This window comes from Erithacus rubecula (assembly GCF_903797595.1).
Source record: "Erithacus rubecula genome assembly, chromosome: 6".
NCBI lineage: Eukaryota > Metazoa > Chordata > Aves > Passeriformes > Muscicapidae > Erithacus > Erithacus rubecula.
The window spans coordinates 18,894,812-18,916,179 of NC_136688.1; the positions used below are offsets into that span (position 1 = coordinate 18,894,812).

Sequence of the window (21,368 nt, forward strand, 5' to 3'; positions counted from 1 at the left end):
GGGTATTTGGTATTTCCCTGAGCAAAGAGGAGGTAATTAGTCATCCTATTCATATTTCAAATATGGAAGGTGAATCTGGCAGGACAGCAATAGGTTAAATGGGATATTCTGGCTTGTCCACACATTTGGAGAGTGTTTTCCCTTCCCCCTGATATCCCAACACTCCAGGTAAGGGCACCAAGCATTCAGCTACATTAACAAAAGCTTTAAAACTGAGGTAGCAGCTTTTAAAGCAACTTTGCTGCAAAGCTGCAGCTCATTCTCATCAATGTGGTCCCCAAAATTGCATGCTGTAAATTAACTGCCACTTGCCACCTGAGAATTGGCTGCCTTTTATTCATTACTAGCATCTGAAGGATAGCTGGAGTACCCTTGTTAGTCATTTCCACTTGGGAGAGTAAGTGCTGTGTAATAAATTGCTGTGCCAGTTTACATCTCTCCTCTGTGTAATTTCATCCCTTCCAGGGGGCTAATCCTGCCCCAAGCACTTCTTCAGCTCTTGTGAAAGCTGTCCTAAGTCCACAAGGAGTGGCAGCTCAGATGTTTGAGTAGTTTGGGTGCATTTCTCCAAACCAAGTGATGAAAAGAAGTGACAACTCCAATGCATAAGTAAGTGAACTGAAAATTGTCATTATTTATCAACAGCTGTGCATGGCCAATACACTCTTGGGGCCACAAATACTGGCTTGTGTGTAGATGAGTCACCTGTATGGGAGAGAGCAGTAAAGAAGGGGTGTATGCAGGTAAAAGAAATAGCTGACTAGATTAATCTTCACCTGAACAATTGGTAGAACAGAAGGTAGAGGCTTCATTATAGTTTGATCACCTGGCTTTGCAGTGAGAAAAAGAAAAGCAAACTGTTTAAACAAAAAGACATGGCTTGAAGGGTCCCACCTACCCTAAACTCCTGCCATAGCACAGAGCAGAGTTGCAGTAGCTATGAATTGCAGGAGTATTCATTAAGTTTCTGTTTGAAGTGTCTCTCATTTGGCTTCAAAGCTAATTCCCACTTATGCCAAGAGCTGGTTGATAATCCTTGTGGCATAATTATTATAGGCAGTGCAGGAACAATCTCTGTTACATTGGAAAATACGTTGGAGTCAGAGAATCATTCTTTCTGACCTTGAAATTTATGAAGACAGCTGCATTGGCTCACACGGGAGTTTTTGTGGTTGTTGAGTTTTGGTTGGGTTTGTTTTGTTCTTTTTTTTTTTTTTTTTTACTTTTACTTTCTTTTTTTAAACTTTTTTTTTTAACCTGAAAGAGTGAATTCTGTTAGAATTGCTTGGTCTTCTCAAAGACAGGCTAATTACAAGACTCTCAGTCTTCAAGTCAGTACTGCAACAGGACTACCTAGAAGGTGACAGAATTTATTCATATTAAATGTCAGTAGGAAACCAAAGACTCTGTGCCATAAATCATCTGCCCTGCAGACTTCTGAAACCGATTTACACCTGTCACTGGTAAGCCAGCCTTGTTTTTCACAGGGGTTTTTAATCCCCTTCACACTAAAGGCTGACTAACATGTCAGTGGTTCTTGGAGTAGAAACTTGTTCACCCTTGTCCCCTGTATTTCTGTCTCATGGCTTCACTATGACAAGTGCTAAATTTGCCTTTCTTCAGGCACATCTCAGGGCAATGGATTGTGATTTGCTGTGTGGTTGGATATAAGAGATGAGAGGGTGGGAGAGGCTGTTCTGCAGGAGGGAACAGACAGTGTGTGTGAAAAGTGCCTCTTAAGTGATATATGCACTGCATCTACAAAAAGCACTCTAATATTTGGGGTTTTTTGGTGGGAATGTGAGAGGAGTTCTGATGTGCCTTTGGAACTTTGAACCTCAGAGATTCAGAATCACTGTCCATTACAAGTTTGAGTAAATGTGGAGGATTTCTTGTGATTTCCCTCCATCCTGTTGCTTTTTTCAGAAGACAGTGGTGGATAGTGATTATATTGCTGCATTTGGTAGGGCAGATGGAGCTCCTCTGAGCTCCTCCATTCAGCCTGTCACTGAATGTCATCAGCCTCTTCCCTGAAAGCCCTGCAGCAGACTGGAGAGATGCTGCCCACCGGATGCACAGTCCTGGTTAAATTCAGTGGCCCATCCTCAACAGCACAGTGTTAAGGAACCTTTCCTGTGTGACCATCCAGGAGCTGCTCTGGCAGTCACACTCCCACCCCCTGAGCTGTGGGAAGCCCAGAACTGAGCTGGTAAGGAAACCTTTTCTCTGGCTGTGGGTGTGAGGTGTGCAGGGAGCCAAGAGGGGCACCCATGGAGTCACCAGAGCCACCCACTGTGAAGGGGCTTTGTGCAACAGTGACAGTCTGAAGTGGTGGGACTGTGACTGCAGAGTGACTCCTGAATGGTCACACAGGAAAGTTTCCTTAACAGCTTCATTGAAAAGAAGCTGCCACCATCTAGTTGTTCCTCTGTCAGTGTCCTGTAGTCTTTGAAAAAAGTCCTGCACTTTGAAATCAAAGTAAATGAGACCTGAGAGCATTTGCCATGAGCCTCCTGCCAGCCTATTGAAATTATGAGCTGGTGTGAACAAGACACCCATGCTTGTCAGGCAAACAAAAAAGCCCATTTTCAAAAGCTTATTTCTTTGGCTTATTTCTTACCCAATGTTTAATCTAATCCATTGTTTGTTTGCATCAACATAGCTGTCTTGCTTTGCCTGGGATTTACAGTGTGGAGAGGAAATTGGTCAAGATCTGGACCTCTCTCATCTTTTTTCTTGTTTTTCTGACTAATTGTAGTGGTTAGTGATTCACAGAGCTGGTGATGCCTTCACAGGGCAGCAGCAGCAGCCTCTCTGCACTCCTCCTCTGGCTTGGCAGTGCTTACAGAGGCTGAGCTCAGTGTGAAATAGAGTGAGGGTCTGTTCAGCAGCAGACACTGCTGTTTGTAGGGACTGTGGAGAGACCAGTGGAGCAGAGCTCGGCCTTCCAGGGAGTGACTATTTGCTTTGCAGATGTGTTCTTCACACATTGCTTGTTTGGGATTGCTCATAGTGTAGAAGCCTCTAATGGGCTTTTGAGAGTCTTAGGAGAAAGCCAGTTTGTCCTGTGTCTTACCCTCCAAGCCTGCCCTCCCTTGCCCAGCTATGCCTGGGACAGTGGCACTCCTTGGCTCCACCCCTGCTGTGTGCAGTGGGTGCTCTGGGGCCTCTGGCTCAGGTGTTACTGCAGAAAACGTGGGTTTGGGAGGAGGAGGAGAGCAGAACCCATGGGCCAAGCCCTGAAAGTCTTTTTTGCAGTGAGGGGTCCAAAACTGAGCACAGGATTAGAGATTCAGCTCAAAGGAACTATGAGTAAGTACAATTCCATGGGAGAAAGCTTACCCATGCTTTTACCCTTTGTCATTTTGAGCAGGACACATGATGGTGTTGGATGCACAGTTCTGGCTCAAAAACCTGGGCATATTTGGGCTGGACTGGGGCAATTTTTGTTAGAATTAATTTTTCTTATCTTTATATAGATACATTATTATGTATTATACATTATCATTTACAATATACATTTGCATATATTTAATACAGTACAGCAATATACTACATTTAATAATTTAAAACACATATTTTTATGTATATAATATACTTTTAAATTTTTATATTGAGTTTTTAATCTTTATAATTACTTTATTTTTCTGAGACTCTTACAACTGGACTGAGAATATACAGGAATATATAGGCAGATGTTAAGATATGGCTCCTTGGCATCCACACCTTGGTTTCCACTGCTGTTTGAAAGCAGCCAAGGAGTCCAGTGTGGCTGTTCATTGCTGTCCTGGGTGTTTGGTGGTCTGACCTCCCTTTTCCCAACACTACTGACTTGCCTTTCAGGATAATAATGTTTCTACCCTTATCAAGTCTAGATCCCTTCCATTCCCAGAGGATTCAAAAGCACACACTGTACAGATCACTGAGATGAACTTAAAATATTCAGTCCCTGCATTTTATCTAGAAGGATGAGTACAGGCACATGCCTGTATAAAGGACTTCTGGATTAAGAAACTCAAGTTCAGGGAGTTGTTTCTAGAAGGTGAATCACACTGGAGGCACTTGCTTAGGCAAGTCTAAACTCCACACCGTGAAGTTTATCACATCTGGGTGTGATACTGAAACTAGGAACACTTGCATGTGTCAGTTTTCCCTGGCAGTACCTTCTCTCCTTAACACTCTGTTAACAAAGGCCAAGGTCATTCCTGGCTGAAACTACTCCTTTATTAAAGGCAGCAACAGAAACAAAGTTAAATCTTGGAGAGAAACAAGTCCATGCAGGCAGGAATACCAGGATGGAAATACAAATGCTAACTCAGGAATACTGTTGTAGGATTTAACAGGCCAAACTCCTGGACTTCACACCTTCACCTGACACCTGCTGTGTGAGCATGCAGAGAGAGGAGCAGCTGCTGCTGAAGACAGAAGAAAATCCAGCAAGTTACTAATACTGGTCTGTAGCAGGAGTCAGGACTCTGCACATCAAGTGAGACAAGGAAAGGTTTGTGTTGTTGCCTGGTTTGTTTTTTTTTTTCCCCTCTGGGTGTCAATCAATCAATCAATCAGCTGAGTTCCATGGAAATCAGGTTCTGTCTGGGAGGGCTAAGAATGAATCTATTCTGCCCCAGGCCAACACCTGTCAAGTCAAACCTGCTGGTACCTCAGTGAGAAACTCAGCTGGAATCTCCAGGACCAGGGGTAGACCAGGGCTTTTCCCTGCTCCATCAGTGGGTGACTGGCTGCAATAACCATCCCCCTGGCATTGCAGAGCAGCTCCTGGAGCCAACAGAGCTGAATGCACCAAAGGAGCTGCAGGAAACCACTGAACTCAGGAACACTCGGGCTGCATGGCCTCAGACATCAGAGCACAAACCAAAAGGAAAAGAAGGCTCACTGGCTGAGGCTGGGACTGCAGCTAATAAAGATTATTTTCCTGTTGCACAATCTCCTCCTCACACACAGTTTCACGAAGTTTCCTATTCCATTGGAGAGGAAAACCCACAGCCAAAATGCAACTTTCAGAGCTGTGAAATGCAAGTGGTTGTTTCAGTGGAGCAGCCATGTTCAAAGAGCATGATCACCAGAAGACCTGACAGTGAAGCAGGGCCCCAGTATTTGAATGGGAAGATTATCTTCATGATGCTGTAGCTCAGTCTTTATTTGCTCTGCATTCAGCATGCACTAGTAAGGTGAATTATTTTTTAGGGTTTTTTTTTTTTTTTTTTTTAAATAGGAATAATTTCAGAAGGGTTGAGAAGTGGTGGCAACAGGTCCACTTGGGATAAAGTATGAATGAGAAGAGACTCAAGATATTACCACTACTTCAGAATCTTTTCTGCTTTTGTGCACACAAGAAGAAATGGAAAAAAAGAGAGGACAGGAGAAACAATAATAGTTCTGGCTTGGGGTTGGCTTTTTTTAATGCTGTTGTGAACTGGAAAGGACTGCAGAACTAGCATGAACTCTTCATCCATTCTGAGCCCCGACAGTCTTAAAATAACTTAGAGCATGTATCTGCTTGTGTGCTCAGAGACATGTTTATCAAGGTGTTTAGGTTTAATTGTAAAAACTTAAAACCAGCAAAGGAAAAAGACCTGAAGGCCACAGCTCCTGACATTTGGAATTTCAAGGTCACCAAGACTGTCAGATCCTGTGAGGGTGTGATGGCACAAGGGTTGACTCAGTCCAGTGTGGTCAAGTTCTCCCTTCCAGACTGGACCAAGGCTCAGTGGTGGCAAATTATGAGGGTGAGACTGGTGCCAGGGAAATGTTTCCTTTGGTAAATTTTTATGCTAGCTCAAAAATTTCCTATTTGACTGGTATGAGATTCTTTGGGTTTTGTGTTTTTGTTTTTTTTTTTTAATCCAAGATGAGTAACAGGCAGAATTCATCAGCCCTCTTACTCATTTCCTCCAGGCAGGCCTTAGATTCCCTCCTCACCATTTTTGGTCCATTAACCTCTCCCTGTATTGCCTTGTATGCTGCATATGCCAATACCACACTTGACCCTTTTCAGGGCTAATTCAGGAAGTTTTGCTGACTTCTGTAAATGCTGTCTTGGAACAGGCTAAATAGTCTCGGCTCCTAAATGACAGACAGCACAGAAGAGCTGAAGTTTAGCACAGTGTAGTAAGGAATAGCACAGAGACTTTCTCTTTCCAGCCAAAACAGCTAGAGTGTTGGGCTTGTGCTTTTTGGGGATGAGGAAGGTAGCAAAGCAACTGGTGTGGCACTAGTTAAGGATTTCAGCAAAAACAAACCACATTCTTCTCGTGAAGTCACTGCAATGAACTGGTACTTGTTCAGAAAAACAGCCAGAGTATCCTGGTCTGTATCTAGTTCAGCCATTTTTTCTTCAGAAATGTACAGGTACATTTGCATTTGTATTTACACAGGTGTGAACATGTTCCTATATTGCTGCTCTTCTGTTTCTGTACGTGCACTTTCCATTCCCAGGGCAGCTGCAAATGCCAGCTTTTCCTGCTTAAAAAAGGTCATTATTACTCCATCTCATCAAAAGATGATTTTAGTGCACTTAAACTACAGAACACTAGAAATGGATTAACACAACAGATAACCAATGTCTGAGCAGGCTTTCCTATCCATTACTCATGCAAGCTATTAGGACCCACATGAATGAAATACAAAGTCTTAATTAACTTGACATTAACAGCACATTACTGCAATTCTTCTAACTTTACTCAGAAGAATCTTAAGGTTTTGAATATCCCTTCCTGCACATGCAATTAAAAACAGATCGAGGCTGAGATAAATCAGAGATTTCAATAAAGTACTTCTCTTACTGACAAAGGAACTCCCTCTGGTTTCTGATTTCAGTCTCCTGCAACAAAGTTTCATCCCATAGTTGCTTTTATGACCAATAAGCAAGCAGATGTGGCCAGAGAGGTGATAGTGTGCAGCTTTTTGGAGAGTTACATCTTGAATTACAGGATTATTGTGAGAACACTTAGTTTGTTATCTATTACATGAGCTATATCTTCTAGTAATAAATAAAACCATCACCACCCTTTATAAATGCTAGAAGGTTTTTATCTTGAAATATATTCTTTGCCTTCTTGGTGCTGTATAATACCAGCCACCTCTGAAACTGTGAGACAAACTAGACAGCAGTCCTGTATCAGTTATTATTTTAGAATAGCCATATGAATAAAGATGCAACATGCAGTGCACAGTTTAATTAGTTTATTTTTTAAAGTTCTGTCAGAAACATAGCTGTGCATTAATTACAAAATATATTAAATTGTCAATCAATTCACCCAAGGGAACAGGAGTACTTTCATTTGTTCAAATGCAAACCAATACAAACCTTTAACATTGATACAGAATAAACTTTTGCATCCATCAGCAATGTATTTGGTCTGCTGCCATCTTTAAATAAGAATAGAAAGGTCACCCTGATTTCACTTCATTAGCAAGTTTAATCCCTTGATAGCAAACATGACCAGACATAGCATAAGACTGCTTAAAAAACAACTCTATACATCTCACATTATCTGAGCTCCCACATATACATTACACACCAACATTTTTAGCAAAATAATTTTCCCTGCCCTGCAGGGGAAGACATTCAGATGCAAAGAGATAACATGTTCATTATATATTATAATTGGAAAATTTGTGCCATAGCAGCTTTGCAAATACACATACGAAGAGTTGGTAAAGACAACAGAAATTTGGAAGATAAAAGAAGCTAAGCCACTTTTTAAACCACCTTGAGATCTAGTAGTGCTGCAAAGCATTGAGTTACAGAATGAAACCCCATTGCTGAACAAGATACACAGGACATGGATTAATTAAAATATTTCTCTGATTTAGAGACAACTCAATGCTGCAGACTTTTCTCCTTCCATTTAAATGGTTTTAGCAATTATACCTCAATCCACCATGGTAAAACAAGTTCTCAAAAGAATAGATTTGAAGAAAGGGGAATGGGAAAAATGGAACAAGAACATGAATAAATATTTTGTTAACATTTATAATAGTAAGATTTAACTGATACCTACCAACTTAGCTCTGACAGTCTCTCATGTAACACTCTGACATTACAGTAATTTGACATCACACAGAGTTGTAGCTGGCAATATAAAAATACAAAACCAGTGGAATAGCAGCAATGAATAAAGCATCCATATTACTGTGACCAATACAGAATTATACATGCAGTAGCCTTCTATTCCCTATTGGCTTGTGCTATTGTACAATTTTAACCTGAATCATTTAATCCCTGCCACCACAGGGAGTTTCCTCCTCAGAGGCAGAGGTACATCAGATCTAGCAGATAAGGCTCAAAGCAAAAATTCCATTCAGAATGCAAATCTTCAAAAGCAAAGAAAGTGTTAATGCATTTAGTGGGTCTTGAGCTTACATGATTTGAACAGAGAATAAGGGCATTTTTCTTATTGCTAGGCTTGAGGAATGACCTGGAGCAGGAAGAAGCTCTCAAATGACAAGTATTTTATCTGACTGCCTCCCCCTCTCTCCCCTCCTGCTCCCCAAAACACAAGAAGGGGACCAAAGAGAATGGCAGTTTTTGAGCATATTGAGAAAACATGAATAGGTAACACAGCCTGAAAGTGGAGAACTCCTGTACAGTGCCTTCTGTGCAGATGGCTCTGTGCACTGCCATGGACTTGGACAGCTCTTGTTTAAGAATGGCTTCACTGGGAATGCTCCAACTGAAGACATTCCAGAACAATTCAGCTGATAGGATGAGGCTATTCATTATAAAATCTATTTTTGGTTTTAACGCTGACATCTTTCTCTGTTTTCAGAAACATATGCTCACCTATCCCCTAATGACAGAGGGGATACTAAAGTCACCAACAACTAACTGCATTTACCATTAGCCAGGAAGTTCATGTTTCAGTAGTGACAATACTCCACTGAGCACAGTCCCTCTTCCATCTAATAGGTTCTACTTGCAGAAATTTTACTCATCTGGCTGTGTTGAACAAAGTGGCACGTTGGGTCCTGGATCTTTTTACCTCTCATGCAGGCAGGCAGAGTCCCTCTCAAATCACTAAAGCATTTCTTTAGACTTGTTTATATTAAGCAATGTGCCCTTTCCCCACTGGTATTGCTTTGATGAGGCCAAATAGTTGGAACACTTTTCACTATCTCTTAAGCTGCTGTGTCTCCAGTCTTTAGGTTGTCTCACTAGCTTGCATTAATAGTACACATAAGCTCATGCACTGTTTAGTTTTCTTCAGTATCTGAACATATACTTAGGCTATGGGGTAAATAAAACTTTTTTCTTCCCTCCTTCTAAAGACAAGATTCAGAACTTTATCAGCACCATGAAAGTTAAAATTTTTAGCACCAGTGAACTTGAACTATTCAGCTTTGACTGGTCAAAACTAACATTTACATGGCATACAATCAGTCAGTACAGAAAACAGTAATACACACAGCTTTAGGAACCTCATAAATCTTTGACACTGTGAATCTAGTGTTTGATAAATGAGTAACAATGGCAGCCAGATTTTGTTCCTAAAAGCAAACAGGATTACAATTTTTCCTCACACTGCTGAATTAGTAGGCTTTCCTTACCATCCAAACTGCTGAGTTGACCCAGCTCCTATTCCCTAAAGGGACAGGAAACACCCCCAGCAGCTGGATGCTGATATGGCCAGTTGCCCATGGAGAATTCACAGGGGATGACTTGGGTACATCACCCACCACACCAAGAGATCACTTGAACAGATGCAGGTCCCAAGCTCAGCTTTGGTACCAATTCAGGTTTCAACAGCAGTAAAACAAATTCTGCATCACCCTCTCTGTTTAGTACATCCCTTTGCTCATGTGTGCACTCAGAACCTGAAACATGTCCAGCAATAGCAGATCCCACCAGCACAAAGGGATTTCATTCAAATGCTGAATTTTTACATCTCTTGATGATTGGGGTTGACATTCTGGGCCTAGAGCACATACTTACAGAAAGATTTTTTTTTTAAATAAAGAGAATTAGGGAGGCACCTTCAGACCACATTACAAATTGTGCTCAGAGTCATTAAGCCTTCTCCATAACACTGTCTCATATCTTTTGGAAACACCAACATCAACTCTGCATCAACATACAACTTCCTGAAGGAGGAAAGGGTCAAAGCATACCTGAACCCTTGGTGACATGAACAAAGTCTTAACCCTGACTTCAAACATCAAGAGACACATAGCCAATGCAAAATTCTAGATAAGTTAATACAGAAACTCTCTCAACTTTCCCAAGCTCTGTGAAAAAGCAAATGCAAAAAATCCCTCATCCTTATTAATTTTGCTCTTTCCTTGCAACAGCATCTATTCCAAGGCACTGAGGTGAAAAGACTTACTAGTCTATTTGACATGACTGAAGTTTTACCAATCTGAGATGCACAGGTTCTGCAATAGGATTTTCTTGTAGGCAGTTAAGTTTTGATTAACACTTCATTTAGTTAGCCTGCTACAGAAGTAGCTTATTTTCAGAGAGAACCTTGCCAAATATTTAAACATATGAGCTCATATAGGAAAAAAACATACCAGCAACAACAGAGTTCCATTCAGGTGAAGATCAACAATGCTGGCAACTGTGATCCTTCACAAGACAGGCTGTGTGGACAATGAAGCCCTGGTGAGTGCTAACACAGGGTAAGGCTGTGTTGCTGTGGTGAGGATGGCTACATGGCTCCGTCCGTGCTGCGGGGCTGGAACCCTTCCCTGCGGACGCTGTTCAAGTCCAGGCGCGTCAGCACCTCGCAGCGCACCAGCAGCGTGTCATCCTTGATGAAGGTTCTCTGTTTCAAGCTCTGCAGGTGCATGAAAGTCACGTAGCCAAAACCTTTGGGGTTGCGGTGGATTGTCGGTCTCTGGAAGGCCAGCAGCTCTGGCTTGGCTTCCATCACCTCTTCGTGGTTCTGCCTTTCTGGGCCTTCTGATTGATCCAGAATAGAAAGCCGTATGGTGCCTTGGAAAGGCCAGGGCAGGTGGCTGTCGTATTCCCCTTGCATAGTGTGGACAAACAGAGAGATAAAATTAGCGCAGCGCTGAGCGTTTGGTAACTGGATATGCAGGCGCAAGCACAGCTTGTAGCCAGGCCTGCCTGTGTAGAAGCCAGGACTGTGCATCACTACGGGTCTCTCTTCTTCCTGGGCTTTCTGCAGCCCACTGAAGTTCTCAATCTTCCAGATATAAATACCATTGCACTGCTGTGCCTCCATTTCGGTAATCTTTCCCTCCAAACTTCGGATAGTGCGCTTGAGTTCTGCCATGTGAGTGTTCTGAGTCTCCATTTTAGCAATGAGTTCCCTGATTTGGTGATCTTGTCTTACCAGACGACCTTCCAACTGCTGAATAGTTTCCTTGAAGTTTTCAACTTCTGGATTGCAGTCATATGCAGCATGTGACACGTGTGAGAAGAGAGCAGGCTCAAAGGGTAGGCCATTGATGAAGGGCACAGAATTTGCAGCAGTAACACTGATATTCTGGAAACTCTGAGCCATCATCCTCATGTGAACCTGAGTGAACTCCTGCATGTGTCGTGCCAGTTCATTCCTTTGCATCTAGGATTTAAGAGATACGGCATTAGGAGCACATCAAACATCTGCAATCACTTATTAAATGTGTCTCTGAGGAAAATCAAACAAGTAGTTGCTTTTGTCACGTGAGAAAACCTGCAGTGTGAATCAAGGATAAAGGTGTGTCAAAATAGCACTTTACCAATGCAGAGCTCCACATTTAAGATCACTGTTAGGAAAAATTGAAAAAGAAGTTCAAATACCAGTGGGCACATCACAGAATCATTTAGGTTGGAAAAGACCTTTTATATCTTTGTGCCTTTGCCCTGATGTTGGTACAGCTGGGGTTCAACAAAAGTGTAGATATGAGGTGATTTCAGCATTGAATTGTTAACCTGGGAACTTAAGACAGAACTGACATAAATGACTGCAATATAAATGAGATATGTGCATTATTGTTGGCCTGGGACTTTGGGATGTCACAGACATATTCTTGTTAGTATATTTATCATTAGTAATAGCATATTGTATAATTGCATGATTCTATATAATGATTAATAAGGGAATCTTTGATTGTATTATTACAGAAGCTGCACTATCTCCAGGAAAACAACAAAATTTAAAATTTCCGGAAAATGCTGGGAACAACTTCTTACTAAAGGCCAAGAACCAGACCTCAAATGGAGACAATTTTGAGTAAAAGACATGAAGTATTTCAGTAGTACATACAGTGAGAAACAGGAACAGTATATTTCAAACTGTGCACCTGAAAGTAAAAGTAAGATATGAAGAAATATGGAGTATTTTATACTGAAAATATTCTTGTCAAATATTCCAAAGGCAACCACAGTGTATTCAGGGTCTTGTTAACAAGCATTCATGATAAAAAACTTCAGGTTTTGTAGGAGTGATAATTTCCCTATGAAACCATGATTAATTATGGTGTACACTTTCAGTAACACTGTTCAACTCAGGACAAAGACATGGTGAAACTGTTCATTATAAATATATTTAGAATTTTTTTGTGTTCTAAATCAGCACTGTATTCCCTTCATTGATTTGCTAAAATGCTTCATAATATCAAATGGTGTATGAAAATGAAGGAGAAACACTCATTTTTACCAAGAGGTATTAAAAAACTAGAAATAAGAGTACCTAGATTAATAATTTCAGAAATCAATAAAATCAATTTTCTTCATGGAACTCCAGAAGTCATAAGTGTATTAATCCACAACTTTGGAAGAAATGCTAGAAGCCACTTTATTGACATGAAAGCCGAGAAAACATGAAATAATAAAAGCAAGGTCATCAAGCAAATTATTCCCAGAATTTTTTAAAGTTGAGAAAGCAACTTTGAAATTAAATGTATCAACATGCACTGTTTCAGAATTAAGATACCTCAAAACAAAAAACCCACAACCACAAATCACTGAGGATTTTGGGCTGGTGAATGAGACAAGAATAGGAAAATCCATTAAAAAAGCAAGAGACAAAATCATGCAGGTCTGCAATTCAGGAAGTGCTGATAAAAGGCTTACCTTTTCAGGACACCCAAAGGCACTGTAAAAACATGGCACTGGGGCAGTAGGACAGTCATTGTCATAATGGTTAGGCATCTAAAACAAATCAGATTTGGTATTACTTCTCCATCAAGAGTATTCTCTTATCCAAAAAGGATACAGCTGGATGGATTTTGAACAGGTACCTAAGTCAGATCAGTTTGTACCTATGTAGTTTCTTAAGGGACTACAGAAGTTTTGAACAAAAATGTTAGCTGATGATAAAAATTATATATCCCACTTGTATGCAGTGTAAAAATTCATTGACTTTGTTCTTATGTTAGGTCTCAGAAAACATTCAGGTTTCCTTGCTGGACCAAACACCTATCCTATGAGCCAGATCATGTTCAATTCCTTCCCTTCTGAAGGACTAATTGCACATACTTATTGTGTCTCTATTATCATCTTTTTCAAAAAGTTCAAGTTACTTCCATTTTTTCTGTGGTCCATGTTTTCCAGATCCAGATCATCTCACTGCTCTGGATCCTCCCTCAAAAGCACAAGTTCAGTTGATGCCTTATGAGCCCTAAGCAGAGCAAAGGATAATTCAGTGCTTCACAGGCAGATTCCCTGTTTATATAACCCCAGGTGTTTGCCTTGTTTAAATATCACAGTGAATAATAAATAATAAATGTCAGCTATTACTATGAATGTTTAGCATTCTCTGTTTCCCACTTCTGCAGTTCATTATTCTACCTAACAACAGACTTTTTCCTGTCATTACTAAGATCAATCTTGTTTTTCAGAGTATTTGTGCAATTTTACAAGATCATTCTTTATTTTAATCCAGGCCATCTCAAATTAGGGAAATCAATATTTATAATTTTCCTGCCAATGAAGTTATTTGGAACAGAAGAAATAATAATGGCTATTACAACAGTAAAGGACAAGCAGAATTCCAGCCAGCATCCCAGTTTGATAGAGAATTTACTTATAGCTACTTTCCAACAGTGGCTTTCCAAGTACAAAAACTCTCCCTCTTTGCCCAAATCAAAACCTCCTCTTGTAATGTCAGCCATAACCACTGGCAGTTGTTGGTATTTCTTCAACTCCATTGAAGATCAAGGCAGCATGGTCCCTGTCAAGAACAGTACAGCTGAACAATGTGATGTGCAGCCAAAATTCTACAGAGGTTTGCCAGACTGCAACTACAAGCTGGAGCAGCATTTAAGGGAGTATCACACCTGCACTGGACATTTTCAGAGAGGCAGGTAGTGATTTAGCAGCTAGTAGACAAACTGTATCTCTGAGTTTAATTCCAGATTAAAGAAGTGATGTAAATATGAAACATCTGACATCTGAGGGAGTCTCTTACCTGCTCTCTGATGAGCACTGTGTTGCAATATTCACAATATACATTGGCAAGTGGGCAGGTTTGATCATGAAGCTTAAGTGATCAAAGAGAAAAAAGAAAGGGGAGAAAGCATCAGTAAAGTTACTCAATAAAAGACAGGACTAATCACCCTTGATTAGACATTAGATATTTATCTATGTGTCTAATTTTGCATTTAGCTGTATGCAACTGTGAAACAAAGACAATCCCTTTACCCTGAACAGTATGGTTTCTATTACTGGACTTATACAAGAGATTTTACTGGACTTATACAAGAGATTTTCCTGGACTTATACAAGAGATTCATAAAGTTGCAGATATTTCATTTCCTAAAGCTCTTATGCTCCAAATAAATCTGATTTTAACTGTAAGTTTCTAAAATTCACATTCAATTGCAGTGGAACTATATGAAAGCACTTTCTGTGTTTGTTTTTTATTTGTATTGTTGGACTATGTGAGATATGTTTGATTGACAATTCACAATATTAATATCCAAGGACATTTAATAGCATTGAGATAAAACACATCCATATAGAGATAAAGAAATGGCAACAGCAAAAGGAAAGTATTATCTTCAGTATCACCTGAGCCAGGAGAAGAATTCAGAAATTATCTTGGTCTTGTGTGGTAGCAGATATCCTCAAAAGGATTTCTTTCCTGATACATCCTCTCTCCCAGGCACAAAAACTGCATATGTAAATTCTACTTTTTGTATTCTAAGGACAACAGATACTGGCCTGTCTGATGATAAGGTCAGAAATCAGTGATTCTTACACAAGTCCACAAGTCTCTTTACACCACATGATTCCAAATAAATTTACATTTAAGGACAATCTCTCCCTAGCTTTTGCTTGGTCCAGGCTCATGTCCTGAGTTTGTAGTTTCTCAGCTGTGCAGCAGCACAAAGAGCTCTTCAAGACCAAAACCTTTCAGTTGTAGAGTTTTGTTTTTAACTGCTGTTCCCTTTCCAAGCAAACCCAGGTTGACAAACTTGAGACTCCTGCTAAATACCTCTTTATCTTCATAGGCCATAGACGTGGCACAGTTTGGGCAACACACTTGACGCCTTGGGCACTCTTGGGTCATGTGCTCCTTCAGATGGTTCTTTGGGAAAGCTCCTTGGCACTGTGGGCATTCCACAGTGGAAAAATCACACTGCAGCTGGTGGTCCTGCAGAAGGGCAGAAGAGGGATCTGATACTTCAAACAAGAACTATCATCTCATCCATTTTCAAGAGAAAGCACAGTGCAAGACAAATGAATCACAATCTTTCCTTCATGCAAGGAAATCCTTATGCTCTTATGCTGACTACCAAAAGTCTGTTATTGTCCCATTACTAAGGCCAGCGTTTCATTCAGAGCTTTAAGAAAGCTGTCAGTAAAAATTTAGTTTTATATTTATCCTTTTAACTGCATATATTATTTTCCATAACAAATAATAGTTTATTGTTTAAACTAATATATGTAGCTACTTTGAGAGACTATTAAATTGACTTAAAGAACTTATGTGAAGCACAGACATAGCTGATCAAAAGACAAACATGAATGATCCTCAGCAGAAAGCAGCATTAGTACAATTGTTATGCCCTGTGATGTTCACTTGAGAATCACCTAACTACAATTAAATACTCATTAAAAACTAGTATGTGTAATCTTGAAAGAAAAATGCACTGAGTCAGCATAAATAAGTACCAGGTATCACCATCTATTTGAGTTATTCTGAATTTTTTTTTGTCCATGAAAACAAGGTTCTGTATTTTCAGAACTACTTCTCACCTCTAAGTGCCTGAGCTCCATCTTCATGCTGCAGCCCTTGTTGGGACATTTGACCATTAATGAAAGGATTTCCCGTTTGGCAAAGTTGTCAGGAAAAAGCTGATTTTCAAGCAGAATTTCATTGTCTACAGGACATTTGTGACCTGCATCTCTACAATGCAGAAAAGCAAGGAAAGATATTCCAGTATAACCAACAGATTTCCAAGCACTTAAATTAAAATATTTTTACACCAGCAAGACATTAGTGGCCAAATAATTACACAATAAGATCTTTGAAAACAATAGCATGTATGTGGTAATGACCAGAAAATACCAGAAATGTATTCCAGAAAAACTGGAAAACACACAGCTTCACTGGAGGTGGCATGACTAGGGTTGCAGCACTTTTCAAGCTCAAACACATTTTATTTGTACAAATGCCATGTTAAGTACTCTGGAAACAAACTTGAGGAATGTGTAAAGACACTAAGAACTTACAGTTCTGTTTCTGTAAGTACTTCACATAGCTCAAACATCAAAGAATATTTCACATGCTACTTTGAAACAATTACTTAAACTTTCTTAGATCTCCTCTCATTTCTTTCTCATTTTATAAACAGCCAAGATGATCACAGCTAAGAAAACAAATGCAGAATGGTCTTCTTTTCCAGGTTGACTTCATCTATTTGGAATTACATTACACACTGCTCAGTTTGCTGGTTTTGTTTTACAACCATTTGGTCAGTTGGCCATCCTTCAATTTCATAATACAGCAAGCAGTGTGAAAATCTCCAGACACAAAAATTATTAGTAACTATGAAAATTACACTGGATTTGGAATCAGGTGTTGCATCTGAGGCCATTTTAACAGCAAACAGACTGGAAGTCAGTGCTAACTGGTGAAGGTTTGGAATCTGATGGATGCATAGAACCTGCACAGGGTAACTAAGAGCCATCAGGTTCTGACTTCCTGCATGTATATGCAAAAACCATTAGAAAGGGAGTAAAAAAGGGGATCACCTCCATCAAATTTTCCAGCACCAGCTCATTCTGAAAGCAGTAGACCAACATATTGATTCACAATTAAGTAATGCAGTTAAAGAGGCATGAGGGATCAAAGCTCCTGCGTGCTAATGGAAATAGCAATAAAATGGAAAAATACATGGGGTGGAAAAATGTCAGAGAGCACTTGTGGTGCAAGGATCAAAGGCCAGATCATTGTCACTGCCTGCAAGCACGAGGGGAAGTAGAACCTAGTGGGCTGTGGAGACTGGGAAGGAATTTATGTTCTTTGTTGGAAAAGGAAATAATTGCTCAGCAACTCCACCAGCAACGCTGCTAGAGGAAGTGGAGGTAAAGCTGCCACTTCAAAGAGGCAATGAACTTCCTTTCACAAGGTTTGCTTGCAGAGCAAGCTCACCACATGCCTGAGAATCAAACAAGTGCAAGAAAGAAAACACTTGTTTCAGAGCTATGACTAGTGTGGTCTTTGTCAGAAGTTAGAAATGTTTCCTCACTTCACGAGCTACAGGAAATCAGTTTTCACAGGTATAACTTGGTTACAAACACTGTTTAGTGGAGTCTAAAGAAAGCTCAATAGGCCTACTGATAAGACAGCAGCTTAATTTCTACAAAGAAAAGCTAATCATGAATAAGAGCAACCAACAACAGATTAATTTGAAATAATGATTCCCAAATCTCCAGTTTAAATAACTAGCAAATAAAGAGCAAAATAAGAATGATATGTAATTTTTCCAAAGTAGGAAGTGTAGTAAGGAAAAACCAGTAACTCACTGTAGGATATTAAACAGGCTTCAAATACTATTTACAAGGATCAGGATTGTGTTTGAAACACTGCTAAGATCCATCTACAAAGATGTTGCTATACATTTCCTGTGACAGAATTGAATTTATGCACCTCAGTTCTCACTTACATTACAGTGAATGCTTTCCTATGCTGGAATTATTTATGACACTGCACTCTGCCACTCACAACAATACCTGTGAAGCAATGTCCATCTGCTACTAAGTGTAATGAATACTCCTATAATTTCCCTTGAGATTGAGGTGTCAAGAGTAAAGCCAGAATAATTTTGAAAGAAAAGCCTGCTCTGTGGTTTTAACAAGGGAGCAGTTTAGCCAAGAAGCTGAGACAGTTGGCAGAGACTTTAAGTGCAGCCATGCCAGCTGCTGGATGAACTGCCAGCACCCACAGATTTTCCTGCTGCCCCTTCTTACCTCACAACTCTGCTTTTCCAATAAACAGCAGACTGGAGTGAAACTGAATTAGCTACAGCACCTGAAGTTAGTTCTTCTAGAATATCCAGTAAGGTGTTTTGTTGACAAGTAACATTCATAAACTCATTTTTGTAGTTACTTAGGTAAATAAGCTTCTCCTTTTCCATACAGCACTTCCAAGCACTTCAGACAGCTTTATTTAAAAAGCTGCCAAGACTTTCTGGGAGGCAAACATTTACTGTGATCAAATATCATTTAATCATGCCGTTCATACTGTAAGATCGAAGAGTCCAGTTTTTAAAAGGTTTTCCAATTTTTTTTTCTAGTTGCAGCCACAACTTCTTCAAGACAAACAACTACAATTGTTTGTGTGAGTCACAAGAAAAAATTACTAAAAAAAAATGTTTGTCCATCCTTCATAATTTAAAATCTTTAATCTCTGTGGTCACTTGAGTTAAGATGGTGAGATGAGGAATAAAGAAAAGCAATTTTTCCTGATCAAATGAAGGCTGTGACAATCACTTAGTGAAAAAAACAGAACTTAGAGAATGTAAAATATCACTTTCCATTTTCATTTCAGTTCTGAAGAAGCTTCTTGATACCTCAATCAATCTGGTTCTGTAGACAGTACATACTGCAAATCAATACCATAACATAGACACTACATAATCCAAATCAATAGCTTGATCCATGGATACCAATTACACATGCAGTTCAGCTCTTCAGGGATTCAGAGAGGTCTGGCACTTCAAGCTGTCCTCCCTGCCTTCACAAGCATTCACTCAAACTGTCCTCCAAAGACAGAGTTCAGTAGGGAATGAGGAAAAACTTTTACTAGCAATGAAACATCTGAAATATGACACGGATGATCTATAGTGCCAAAAGAAAAAAATGCTTTCTACCTTGTTTAGTGTTCACTGAAACAGTCATCAGCATTCATAGAAATGCAGTAAAATATAGAAAGGGTATAAAAAAAAGCAGAAGATTCTGGTTATAATCCTTTCCATGGAGAAATTCTTCCTGAAAATTTATGTAGAAGAAACTATGGAGAAGCCCACAAAACACTGTATTCAGAGAACATAATTTCTGGTATACTATTCATTTAGTGAACTACAAATGATGGAAGAAAAAGAAATGGAATAGAACTATGGACAAACCAATCAAGAAAACAATGTCCATTTTGCATGCTATAAAATAAATACCAGGGAAAAAACAGTAGCACTAAAGACAGTTTAATGATCTTTATACAAAAGTGTGCAAAGGTTGAAAATCAGCCAATTTTACATGAGTCACAAAGAATTGAATATATAAATTCCTACCAAAGTGAGCAATTGCTAAGAAAATTTTGGTTTATGCTGAAAAGGAAAAAAATCCTACAGCACAATATATATCAATGTAATCCAATACTCACACATGTGGGACATTGATGACTTGATTCCAGGGTTAAGGCAAGTGCTCTCTACAAGGTACTCTCTGCCCTTTCTTGCTCTTTCAATAATCCATTTTTAAAAGCCCAGCCTGCTCTTGCCTTTGTATCTTATTCCCAGTCCCTCATATGCCACCTGGTTTCCTCTCTCAATGCTATTCCCTCTTCACATTCTCTCTTCCAGCTCAAGAAGGAAGCAGCTAATTTCAAGTGGAGAACTGAAAGCATGAACTGCCTTATCTGCACCAAGAAATCAGATTGTCCACAGTTTCCCGGAGTTATCGAGAGAAACAATCATAGGCAAAAGACAGGTGATTTTCTAATGTTGAGCTGAAAGGGGAATTTATTTGGAGGATTTGTCTACACTTCTTTTTTTAATTATTATTTGAAGTTTAATCAATGTTTTAGATTCATAACCCAGGTAAATTTGTAAAAACGGCAAACTATCTAAAGCTCATAAATCTTCCAAACTTGTGACATTCTGGTCATATACAGCACCTTTAATGAATAGTAAATTACCAGAGTTCTACCAGCACTCACTGGTAAGGCACCTTGTGCAGCCCTACTCAGTTTAGATTGACCTTAAACCGCTCTGGTACACCAATTTCTTCTCAAAAGCAGTTTCCGCTTCTAGCGCGAGTTTACCTGATGGATTTGACAATGCAGCCTTTGCAGAAGCGGTGGCCGCAGGGTGTCTGCACCGCCTCCCGGAGCGCCATCAGGCAGATGGGACACTCGTACTTGCTCTCCAGGGGCGGGTCGAACTCCACGTCGTAGCCCTGCGTCTCCTCGCCGAAGGAGCCGCCCGCGGTGCCGGTGCCGGTGGCGGTGGCGCAGCTCTCCTCCTTGGCCGCGGCGCTGCAGGCGCTGGCCATGGCCGCGCAGCAGCCGCTGTCGCCGTCGCGGGCTCCACAGCCGCTGTCGCTGCGCAGCAGGCTCATGGCGGCCGGGCCGGCACACACCGCAGCGCGCTGCAACGGCACAAAGAGCCTCAGCGGAAAGCACTTCACGGCCTTCCCTCCCGGGCAAGAGCTAGTTCCGAACAGAAATACCGGAGCAGAGTTACAGATTGGGTTCTACTCAAAATCACAGCTTTTGTTTCGTCCCCATTATCTTTTCTCGCTCATCTTGTGATATGTAGGAAAGGACACTGCATCCTGTCAGCACGGTCCAAACACACCCGCCCTTTCTGTAATCTCTTTCATTTGGCTATCTGATTTCTGTAAAAAGAGGAATCCTCTTTACCCCTTCCATATTAATTACTTCTAAGACTTTTAAACAGATTCTGCGTGGAAAAATGCTGTACAGAATCAAGTTTTCTTGGAGGGCAACAGCTCAATTCCACATGTTCCTTGCAGTGTATATATGTTATTTAGCATTCTTTGTATTGAGCAATTCAGAATATAGATTTCAAATCGACTTAGCTGCAGGACTACAAATAAAATAAAAGTCCAAATACCTAAACCAAGCAGCTGATGTGCTATAATGAAATTCAAATATACAGCGCTGCTGATAACATTTTAGAACTGCCCAATAGGACTTTAAATTGAG

The 21,368-nt window shown here is 40.2% G+C and overlaps 1 protein-coding gene and 1 long non-coding RNA gene across 2 annotated transcripts; one reads left to right on the plus strand and one right to left on the minus strand.

Moving 5' to 3' along the window:
• Positions 1–155: 155 nt before the first annotated feature.
• LOC306804061 lies at positions 156–4,392 on the plus strand. The gene is made up of 3 exons (XR_013774793.1): positions 156–1,463; positions 1,927–2,209; positions 4,334–4,392. It is a non-coding gene; the product is annotated as an uncharacterized lncRNA (long non-coding RNA).
• A 2,789-nt stretch (positions 4,393–7,181) lies between these two features.
• On the minus strand, positions 7,182–20,782 carry TRAF6 (TNF receptor associated factor 6). The gene is made up of 6 exons (XM_079310161.1): positions 20,463–20,782; positions 16,175–16,325; positions 15,411–15,569; positions 14,382–14,453; positions 13,046–13,123; positions 7,182–11,552 (listed from the first exon to the last, which is right to left on the minus strand). Exons 1-6 carry the CDS (start codon positions 20,756–20,758, stop codon positions 10,671–10,673), a joined length of 1,638 nt encoding a protein of 545 aa, XP_079166287.1. The 5' UTR covers positions 20,759–20,782; the 3' UTR covers positions 7,182–10,670.
• Between the last annotated feature and the right edge of the window lie 586 nt (positions 20,783–21,368).

Excerpts from the sequence above, each read along its gene's own strand:
- TRAF6 (XM_079310161.1), bottom strand. The coding sequence starts at position 20,758 with ATGAGCCTGCTGCGCAGCGACAGCGGCTGTGGAGCCCGCGACGGCGAC. Across the intron at positions 16,326-20,462 it reads TGCATTGTCAAATCCATCAG|AGATGCAGGTCACAAATGTC; the intron begins GTAAACTCGCGC and ends TCTGCATTGTAG. Across the intron at positions 14,454-15,410 it reads TGGCCTATGAAGATAAAGAG|CTTCATGATCAAACCTGCCC; the intron begins GTATTTAGCAGG and ends TGATCACTTAAG.